The sequence below is a fragment of the Mesoplodon mirus genome (assembly GCF_964341445.2).
Source record: "Mesoplodon mirus genome assembly, contig: SUPER_3_unloc_5, whole genome shotgun sequence".
NCBI lineage: Eukaryota > Metazoa > Chordata > Mammalia > Artiodactyla > Ziphiidae > Mesoplodon > Mesoplodon mirus.
Window position 1 is genome coordinate 633,437 of NW_028295690.1, and position 11,715 is coordinate 645,151.

Below are 11,715 nucleotides of genomic sequence, written 5' to 3' on the forward strand. Positions count from 1 at the left end.
CTTTTGCAACTGAGGTCTGCCCTACTTTTCGTGCTAATGGTAATGCTTGTGCTCCTAATGCAGCTATAAACTTTATAAGCTCATAGGTAGACAGCATCACAAAATATTTACCCTTCCCCACTGGCCCACTCTCAAGCTTCACTCCCCTTCCCCAATACACAAATGTACATCAATGCGCTTGAGACCAATATCAACACATGGACCTTCAATTCTTCTACTTTGCAGCTTCCCTCTTATCAGGGTGTGTCAGCATTTAGTGCCAAGAGGAGGCGATTCCAGTCATCTCAGCTTAGAGGTCAAATATCCAAATATCCAAATATCCAAAGTAAAAAAGGTTAAAATGAAGAAGAAGAAGAAGAAAGCAAGGAAGAAAAGAAGGAAACAATTTTCTTATCTCATAGTAATAAGGCAGTTTTCCTTAAAAAAAATAAAGACTTAAGCCTTAAATTCTCTTTCCTAATCAAAATGTGCTTTTCTGTCTTTAGACTATTCTTCTTATATCCTGTATTATTCATGATGTTTAATTCTTGAAATAGCACATGGCTGAAAACAGAAGCTAACCTCTTGTCCACTATGAATTAAATCTTCTTTCGTAGGACCCGTCTACAATGTACAATTTGGGGTTTGCCAACATAATTATTTTCTCTGAAATAAGGTACAGCATTTTGCCTTTTCAATATATAGTTATACAATACATTGTTAACACAACATAGTTAATATAGTCAATATAGTCAATACAACTATAACACACATGATATGATGCCACTTTGGTGATTTTCTTCATCCATGTAATTCTGAAATTTGACAGTATAGTTTTCATATTCTAATGAGCTGAGTATTACCTTTGCAAGGATAGAAAAATAAAATAAATTCATAATATTCTTGTGTGGTTTGACCCTGGGGTGGATTACCATAATGGGGGCATATTTTTTTTTTTTTGGCTATGTTGGGTCTTCATTTCTGTGCGAGGGCTTTCTCTAGTTGTGGAGAGCAGGGGCCACTCTTCGTCGTGGTGCGTGGGCCTCTCACTATCGCGGCCTCTCTTGTTGCGGAGCACAGGCTCCAGACACGCAGGCTCAGTAGCTGTGGCTCACGGGCCCAGTTGCTCCGCCGCATGTGGGATCTTCCTAGACCAGGGCTCGAACCCATCTCCCCTGCATTGGCAGGCAGATTCTCAACCACTGCGCCACCAGGGAAGCCCGTATGGGGGCATATTTGAGCCTTTCTCCAAGTCATTATAAAACCTCCAGCGAGTAGCCCCTCGTCCTCTCCAGGAAATTGTGGGAAAGTATCTTTAATCACAATAATCCTGGGGGAAGAAATCGCGGAAATAAGATATCTGCTTCTGTGCTTTGTTGTTTTGCAGAATAGCAATGATTGCTTTAGCAGCTTCTATTGCCATATGTGTATAGTAAGTAAATGAACATAAAATTGTATGAACGCATAAAGGAAGGATATACCCACCCAGTTTAACAAATTCACTGTCTCACCTGCTGTGCCCTGAAACATGAAAGAAAGAATCACGGGATCATAAGGATTAATAAAATAACAGTCTCTGTTAACAATATTGACAGGAGGTATAAGGATAATTTGTCTGATGTGGGACCAACAGCTTAACTGCTTAATCCTTTATTTTTAAGGGCAAATCATTCATTTATTGTTTAAAGATTGCAAGACAGCATCTGAATTTTTGTAGCACAATTTAAATGTTTTACTTTTTTGATAAAGCAGAGTATAATAGAAAAACAATTAGTTTTCAGTAATATCTATATATCTATTCAGAATTAAGTCTTCCACAGACATGTAACCTGGAAACAAAAGCCTGTTACAATAAGCAAAACTTCAACGGAGTGGCTACTTTCCAGGCCAGGGAAAGGTTCATCCCTATAGGAGGATGATGTGCTATGTAAAATGGCTGCAAGGTCACAGCCTTGAGGGCGTTGGAAGTCTAGTATCCTATTCCACATTAAGTAGTTTGGTGAACTTCAAATGACCGTTCATCTGCAACCAAGCTGCCAACCTTTAACTGATATTTCAAACAGGTAAAAAATAAATGAAAAGAAATCCCTACACTGATGTTCCTTGATTTACACTGTTAAATGGTTCATTAACATGTAATTCTGGCTAAGAATTACATTTGAGACTCCTTGCTCAGATTTTGGTTAACAGTACTAATCTTTAGAAATTCAATTTCTTATTAATCAATAATTTGTCAGCTAGGATACATTCAGGCATCAGCTGCAACTACAGAATAGGTGCACTGCCTCAGCGCTTTGGAAAGACATAATCTAAAACACTACTAGCAGACTAAATATCTGTTACTAGACAGCATGTGTGCAGGACAGCAAGACAAAAACATATTCATATGTGTCGCAGACCAGCCGGAGAAAGAGGATTTCACCGCCCAGGGTCAGAAGGGACGGGGTAAGGAACTGAAGTAGCATGGACGAATGGAGTCAGAAGGACCAAGACAACTGATGGTTGCAAGGCAAGTTTTATTATGCTATGGTTGCAGATTATATAGACAGGAAATGGAAGGTTGCCAGATGGTGGTTTACATTAGCTAATGACTGTCTCGGCTCAAGGTTAACTTCCCTGGGAGAAAACCCATAAGCCCAGAATCATCCAAAATAACCTGCACGTGCAGGGTGGAGACAGCTTTGCTTGTCTCATTTTACATTCTTTCTGCTTTCTGGGCCCTGGTGATTTATCTCCCATGGAATGGAACAAGGAGGGGAACAAGTAGGGACAGTCCCTTTGAGCAGCGGCGGCATGCCTGGCATGTCCGTAGCCTGCTCTCAAGGCTGACTGCTTCCCACACATATGTTGGCTTGTTTAAGCCTCAAGCCCTCGATCCTTTGTTGAAATACAATAATTTCATTCCTATGGTTTTCAATACCAAAAACTCAACCTCCAGGAGGGCTAAAGTCTAATTTGTCCTCCAAACCAAGTAGCAGTGCAGTTCGCTACTACTGAGGCTGAATCCATAAAGATTTCAAGACCACGACCAGAAGACAAGTTATTATATATAATACCCTAGAAGGCCTGAAACATAATTATCATATACATAGCTGGTACTTCAGAGCTTTTTACCTATAACATGTTTTTTGATGAAAGTTATTTAATGTACTGGAGATAACTGTGACTTACTGATCAAATATTTGAATACTTATACTTACCTGGGATTTCATTTCTGCTGAAAGAAAAAGGAAGAACAGGACTCACCTAAAAAAACAAACTTTAGAAATGAAAGTAAAAATCTTATCACAAACTATCACTTTTGGAAGCAGCATAGAGGGGCAGTCAACAGTAAAACACTGGTGAAATAGGTCAAAACTCTAGGCCAAAAATCCATTATTATTATCGTCAGTGACAGTACCACAACTCTGCCCTTCATAATTAATAAGCACTCCTAAGAATCTTCATTTGGCACCAGATGATGTGTTGAAGAGAAACACTCTGGGAGGTTTTGAATCACACTTGGTATTTTGTTAGCCAAGTTACAGGAGAATTTTTAAAGTGGGGGGAAGGGAAGAAGGAAACGGACCAGAAAAAGAATTGAAGCCATCATCTACAGACCAACAAAGCACTGAGAGTTCCAAACGTTATGTCAGACACTAAAGTGACTGATATACGCTCAAGTGGTTTATAAAACCTTTAAAAAGACTACACCAGCAAAGTCCCCATTTATCGGTAGAGTTCAGAAACTAAAACAAGGAATATTTTAGCTTAAAACCTTATCTCAAGAGAATCATATACACTTCACATGAATAAAAATACCTGAAACCAAACATTTTTAAAAGCTCCAATACCCAAAATATAAAGAAAAAAATTAATTCAGAAGACTCAATCAATCCATGATAATCACAAAATGGCTGGGCAATCTCTATCTCCCTTCCACACTAACCATCCATCCCCTGGAAGACCAAGGGAGATCAGACCTTCCAGACTTACCTTCCAGACTTTCCAGACACCTGGCTGCTACAAAATTCGATGGAGACTCCTTGTGGAACAGCAGTTTCGCATCTCTTGGGTCTCTCCCTATCGTGATCATGCAGGAAGCAAGTCTGGCTGTGCTATTTCTTATCATTGTCTGTCACCCATCTGCACCATGATATTGAAAAAGTAGTTCCCTTTCCCCCAGAAGGTTGAGGCTCAGCTACAGGGGTAATTCTCCTGGGCACACAGTCATTATTTAGGCCGACTCAGTGACTTCAACCGGCTTAATCATGTGATCAGGTTTGTTGCCAGCTGCATAATGCTCCCACATCTGTAGGTAGAGCCGCTCTCGTTCCATTGTGTATTGTTTGGTGTTGAACAGAGGGCTAGATGTTCTCTGCTTCCAGACTTTGCCACGAATTTTCTTCAGGTATTCGAGATCAGTTCCCAGTTTCACAGCTATCTCTTCATATTCTTGCCTATTTTTAGCAATCAGCTCAAGACAGCCTAAACAAGTGAGCTGGGAACCTGCAACTCGGGAAGCAAGAGTCTCTCCTGGCATAGTCACCATGGGGGTCCCTGCCCAAAGGACATCCATCCCTGTGGTGTGGCCATTACAGAGTGGAGTGTCCAAGCAGACATCAGCCAGCTGGCCTCTCCGAACATGTTCCTCTTTAGGAGCAACAGGGGAAAAAATGATACGGTTCGGGGGAAGGCCCATATTTTGTGTGTACTGTTGAATATTAGCTTCTCCTGCTGCTGGAAAACGCAACAGCCAGAGTACACTATTGGGAACACGCTTCAGAATATTTGCCCACATCTGCAAAGTAGATGGGTCAATTTTGTATAACTGATTAAAGTTACAGTACACAATGGCATCTTCCGGTAACCCGTACTGAGAACGTGTGGTTACAATAATGGTACGGGGAACCTCCTCTCCAGTGGCAGCCTTATTGTTGATCAGGGTAGTTGCCAGGCCATTGCTAATACTGAATCCATTCATTGTAATCTGAATTTGTCCTCTGTTAATCATTTCAATAACTGCTTCTGCAACAGTATTCATAGGAATGACAGGCATATTAAGAGCTGTATTACTGCTGTCTGCGTTGTCTTCTCCATCAGGACAATTCATCTTGACTATTTGCACATCTGATAGACTATCAAGAAATGCTTGGAGGTCGATGCCATTCAGCACAATCCGATTGTCATAAAGGTGCCCATTGGACTTAAAATCGATGACGGCTTTTTTCTTCAGGTGAGGGAACATATTAGCATGATCACCAATAAAGAACGTATGGGGCATATAAGCCAGTTTCTCAGAATACTGCTCAGCAACTTCAGCAGGTGACGTTTCCTGATCAGTGATGATATAATCCATGAATAGCACGCCACTAGTCCCAGGGTACCCCAGCCACATTGCCTGAATAGGAGCTGGCCTGAGAGCAAAGAGTTCATTTCGAACACCCCTGGTATAACCATTCATATTTACAAGGATGTGTATACCATCTTGATGGATGTGATCAGCTGCTTTCCCATTGCATGGAATCTGAGAAAGATCAGTGAAATGATAGGCTTCTGCCATCACCTTAACTAGGAAGTTTGTGCCATCATGTGGGCTCAGGGCATAAAAGAATATCTCAAATTTATCAGGATTGTGCATGCCTGGAATAGACTGCATAAGGTGAGAAGTAGGATGGTTCCCAAAGTCAGAACTCACGTATCCTACACGCAGTCGACCATCACTGAGCTTCAAGTCTTTTGGATGTTCATACGGTGGTTTATGAAGGACACTTATATTAGCCAAGCAGAGGTTCCCATGCCTCTCAGCAATAGCCTTCCTGAAGCCATGAGGAAGAGGATAGAGCATACTATGATGAGGCTGCACAGAAGGCAACCTATTCTTCTCCAACTGGTCAGCCACAATGGTGACCAACTTCTTCATTCGCTCATCATAGTCTGTCCAATCACAGACAACCTGCAGGCAATGAGCCAAATTACAATAAGCGTCAGGAAAATCAGGTTGAAGCTTCAGAACAGTGCGATAAGAAGCAATTGCTTCTGGAATATTCCCTGAATCCTGGTGAATGGAAGCCAGATTGCTGTGGGCATCCGCAAATGCAGGGTTGATCTGCACGGCACGAGTATAACACTGCAAGGCTCCCTGAACATCCTGCATCTCCCATAGAGTGTTTCCCATATTACAGTACGCATCAGCAAAGGTAGGACTGATTCGAATAGCCTCCTTATAATGCATCAGAGCTTCGTGCAGTTTTCCCTGCTGCTTCAATACACTTGCTAAATTTGAATGGGCATCAGCAAAGTCTGGGCAGAGCTCTAATGCTTTACGATACAAGCGAACTGCCTCTTCACTGTTTCCCTGTTCTCCTTTGATATTGGCTAGGTTATTCAGAGAGTCTGCATGGGTGGGACACAGCCGGAGAGCTGTATGATAACAATCTTCTGCTTCAGCAACACTGCCCTTCTCTTTGAGAGCGTTGGCTAGGTTGCAGTAAGCATCAGGGAAATGTGGTTGCAATTCAATAGCTCGCCTGTAGGTGTCTATTGCCAGATCCATCAGGCCTTGCTCATAGTATACACAAGCCAGGTTGCCATGTACCACTGCATGATTTGGACTCAAGCTTAGGGCACGAAGGTAAGCTGCCACAGCTCTGTCAAAAATCCGTGCCTCATTGAAGACATTTCCTAACTTGATATAAGCATCCAGAAAATTGGGGTCAAGGGTGACAGCCTTTTCAAAGTGATGAATTGCAAGCCAAATCTCCCCTTGTGCATTGAAAACACAGCCAAGATTACTCCAAGCTACTGCAAAGTTCGGTTGCATCTCAATTGCTTTCAAATAACATGCCTTGGCTTCTTCTAAGCCACCCAGGGCTTTGAGCAGGTTCCCCAGGTCACTGAGAACACATTACAAAGAAGGATTGTATTGAAGAGCAGAGACGTAAGCTTGTACTGCCCCTTCCATGTCGCCTGCTGATACCAAAGCGGCTGCCAGGTTAATATAACCATCGATGAAATCTGGTTTGAGACGCAATGCATGCCGGTAATGCTCAGTTGCTTCCTGCAACTGCCCTCTTTCCTTGTACACATTCCCCAAATTCGAATAGGCTTCTGCCAGAAGAGGGTTCTGTTTAATTGCCAGAGTACTAAAGTGGGCAGATCTGTCCAGCCTTCGACACTGGAAGTGTATAGATGAAAGTAATAAAAGTACACCAGTATTGCCTGGCTCTTGTCTCCAGAGCTGCATGCAGTGTCTCTCAGCTGTCTCAAAATCTCCTGCCTGATATTCTCGATGTGCCAGCTCAGCTAACTCTTGGAAGGAAAGCATACGTTTTGTTGGTTCTGTGCTGTCGGCCACGTTGCCCACGGAAGACGCCATCTGGAGCTTCTGGAGAGAGTGAAAAAAGGGGGTAATTGAGTCCCGCTGCCGCCACTACTGGCAAGAATGTTTCTAGTGGTAGCAAACACGAGCGCAGCAGCCATACCACTGCTTTGGCATGCTTAAGTGGTGGCAACAGTTACAGGCACCGAACCTTAGGAACTATGGTTGGCCATCTACCTCTCATGCTCTTGAAATCTTAATTCTTAACCCTGCCCTCTTCCACCATTTTTCTCCTAATCAGGGAATAAAAATTACCTATCCATTTGCCTTAGGAGAAATCAAAAGTCAGTAGACCAAACACTTTTTAAAATATTGTTTTCTGTCCAGTTGGAAATGAAATACATGATTGACTTTTCTTCATCATTCATATAGTCAACGTGGGAAACATTAGGGCCGTGAATTTCAATACAGTAAGATGAGAAAATTTTAAATTGGCCTTCCCAAACCACTAATAAGTAACCGATGTTGTATAGAATGCTAAAATCTTAGAGACTGAGTTTGATATTTTAAAAGTTCTGCAAACATTAGCTAATTTCTCCTCATCAAATTTCTCATGCCTCAAACCTGAGTATTACTTTTTAAAAGATAAATTTATTTATTTTTATTTATTTATTTTTATCTTGGCTGTGTTGGGTCTTCAGTGCTGCATGCAGGCTTTCTCTAGTTGCGGCGAGCGGGGGCTACTCCTTGTTGTGGTGCCCGGGCTTCTCATCACAGTAGCTTCTATTGTTGTTCCACAACTCTATGGGTTCCTTTTTAGGTCCTACGAAGAACCCTAGAAATTAGTTCATGCAATTATAGGTTTTTGCAAAATTGTCAAAGTGAGATATTTTAATTTCCATCAGGTAAGTCCAGCGTCTATTTCTTTGTCAATTTTCCTTCTATCATATTCTGCTATGTTGGATCATATTGGATTGGTCACAGGCTTTCTTGAAATCTGACTAAGGAGATGTTTTAAGTGAGGCTATTATGTGATTTTCAGACACCACCATATGTAATTGACTATATAATATCCCATTCCAGGAATAACTTCCAGTACTCTTACTGACTACTCTACTGACATAACTAGCACAAGACACAAAGCGTAAGGACAAAAACCACCTTACAATATAGCCATGTCTTGCACTTCACAGCTCTCAAAGCATGTGCGTTTGAAGAAGAAAAAAAGAACTGAAAAGTATAAAACCAGAAGTTATTCTGTGGAAAATTATTTCAATCATCAGGCATGTGAAAGATAAGTCAAAGATTCAGTTTTCTTCAATGCTTAGTCAAAACGGAAATTTCCTTCTGTCAAGAATATACTCCAGGGCTTCCCTGGTGGTGCAGTGGTTGAGAGTCTGCCTGCCGATGCAGGGGACACGGGTTCGTGCCCCAGTCCGGGAAGATCCCAAATGCCGCATAGTGGCTAGGCCCGTGAGCCATGGCCACTGAGCCTGCATGTCCGGAGCCTGTGCCCCACAACGGGGAGAGGCCACAACAGTGAGAGGCCAGCATACTGCAAAAAAAAAAAAACAGTATACTCCAGGGGCTTCCCTGATGGCACAGTGGTTAGGAAGCCACCTGCCAATGCAGGGGACACGGGTTCCAGCCCTGGTCCGGGAAGATCCCACATGCTGTGGAGCAACTAAGACCGTGTGCCACGACTATGGAGCCTTTGCTCTAGAGCCCGTGAGCCACAACGACTGAGCCTGTGAGCCACAACTACTGAAACTTGTGTGCCTAGAGCCTGAGCTTTGCAACAAGAGAAGCCACCGCAATAAGAAGCCTGCATACCGCAACAAAGAGTATCCCCCGGTCGCTGCAACTAGAGAAAGCCTGCTCACAGCAACGAAGACACAACAGACTCAAAAGTAAATAAATAAATAAATAAATAAAAGAACATACCCCATCAATAATGTGTGTAATGGAATGGTGTGAGTGAGTATTTTATCAGAATTCCTGTAATGCACAAACCTATAGCAGTACTGAAATCAGTAATGCATTTATAATAGTAAATATTTATGAGGAAGTAATCCATAGAGGTTTTCTCAAAGTTAACAATGAACATTAATGCGACATTATCAATAATAAATTGTGACGCTGAAATAAACTTTTCTAAACTATTAATAACTAAAAGCAAACTCTAATCAACCATGTGAAAAGAAATCTATGTCTATAAACTACAAAGTTTATTTCTTAAAATTTTATTTCTAAAACACATAAACTGTCATATGAGGAGGCAGTTAAAGAATATATAGCTACAAGAGTGGGGAAAAAGTTTTATAGAGACACATCTGGCAGTAGTTAATTTTCAAATATCATTTTTCTAGATTTTGTGACACCTATAGTATTGATATTTGAAAGCATTTAAAAAATTGTATTTTGAAGATTTGCTACTTCCAGGTAGAGTAAAATATTTTGAAGCAAAACAACATTCCACTGAGAAAAATTTAAAAAGCCAAATAAAATAGTCAGCATTCAATCAAAAAGTTCTAGACATACAAAGACATAGAATCATATGACTAAAATTCTAAGAAAAGAACAGATAATACACAAATATTTATATAAGATATAGTGTATATTTATCAGGAAAAGTCTTTATCAAGAAAAGACTTTAAAATCATCAGAATTAATATTACATTTTATTTATTTGTATATTTTATTTATATATAGATATTTATATATTTATATAAAGAACTTAAAGATAAAGCCCTAGTTAAGGCAGTGACAAAAGCAGTAGCAGTGGCAGTGAAAAGAAATGGTTATATTCAAGGATATTTTGTCAGTAAAAGTCCAAGATCCAATGTCTGACTGCATACATGGGATGGATAGACGGAGTGGGAAAAATCAAAGTTAACTATAGAGGTTCTAGTGAAGATGGGGTTGCCATCACCCAACCCAAGGGGTTGCGATCATCCCCAAGGTCTAGGAGACTCAAAGGGAAGGTCATGGTCGAGGAAAAGTTAATTGCTGGGAAAATAAGACTCCCAGTCTCTCCATCTCCTTACACTAGTTTTTTTTTAAACATCTTTATTGGAGTATAATTGCTTTACAATGGTGTGTTAGTTTCCGCTTTAAAACAAAGTAAATCAGTTATACATATACATATGTCCCCATATCTCTTCCCTCTTGCATCTCCCTCCCTCCCACCCTCCCTATGTCACCCCTCTAGGTGGTCACAAAGCACAGAGCTGATCTTCCTGGGCTATGCGGCTGCTTCCCACTAGCTATCTATTCCTTATACCAGTTTTGTTTTTCTGTTCATATACGTAGCAGCATTTCATTCAAGGGGAAAGTCATTGATCTGACTGGTCAAATTAAACACCATAGATCAAGGCACATTTACAGTGGTTAGTTCCTCCACAATTTAGAAAGGAACGTTCACAATTTCCCTCTTCCTACACTGCGGAACACATTGGCCATTCCTCCAAAGTTTCCACTCCATAGAGTGGACCAGAGATGACGTTAGCCCAGAACTGAGAGCTTGGCATGAGATGGTGTCAACCCCACCTAGAGCTCTGGCATAAGTTATGACCCAACCCAGCTCTACAGAGAGTTCTGCATGGAATCTTGTCTCAGCCATAATAATGTGATTCTGTTTTTCATTGGGTTTTCTTCTTTGCTGAACTTTCCCTGGCCACTCTGACAAACAAAATTTCAGGCAATCCTGGGCCACTCACTAACTTTATTCCATCTAATGTTATCCAGATTCCCAAGAAAATTACTAACTATAAAGGGGGAAATTTGGAACATGGTGAGTTTTAGGTGCCTGAAATATACAGGTAACTGAATCCAGTTAAGTAGCAAATTATTTGGATCTCAAATATGCCAGTAGAAGAGCAGACTAAGCTCAATTTAATGTACTCTTACTGGAGACACCTGTAAATTCTGGGTCAGTTTTGAAAATGTTAAAAGCACATAGCTGAGATTAAAAGAAAGAAAGGAACACCTGCATGTTTCAGAAAGTAACAGAGAAATTAAATCCAGAGAGATAAGAGCAGACTGATGTGTATGGGTTCCGTTCCTTAGTATAGGCCTTATGTACATAGGGGCTGGAGCTAGAAGTCTAACATTACCTTGAGGCCAGGAATTTAGACTCAGGATGGAACAATATGGAGAAGTTAGTACAGATATCCTACAGAACTTTCATGAGGAACTGCTTAGTCCATTAAGAGGGCCAAGGGAGGTGGTGAGGAAGATTGATATCTCTTGAAAACCTTCAGGTACAGAAAACATCAACACCTCTGAAAAGTAGGCCTGTCCTTCCCAGAGTTGTGATGGCCAGGTTGTCACTAACCTGTAAGGCCCTGTATGAATCAGAAACTGCAAGGAGAGTAATTCAAAGAAAACCAGATGCAGGATGGGTGTGGCAATAAATCCTAGGACCCTATCAGAAA

At 41.1% G+C, this 11,715-nt stretch overlaps 1 protein-coding gene across 1 annotated transcript; it reads right to left on the reverse strand.

Annotated features, from left to right (window-relative positions):
* Positions 1–4,048: 4,048 nt before the first annotated feature.
* LOC309801730 (UDP-N-acetylglucosamine--peptide N-acetylglucosaminyltransferase 110 kDa subunit-like) lies at positions 4,049–7,336 on the reverse strand (the record flags this gene model as incomplete). Its single annotated transcript, XM_082646780.1, is given in 2 exon segments — positions 4,049–6,865; positions 6,869–7,336. Coding segments are annotated over 2 exon segments (3,138 nt in total). The 3' UTR covers positions 4,049–4,195.
* Positions 7,337–11,715: the final 4,379 nt, after the last annotated feature.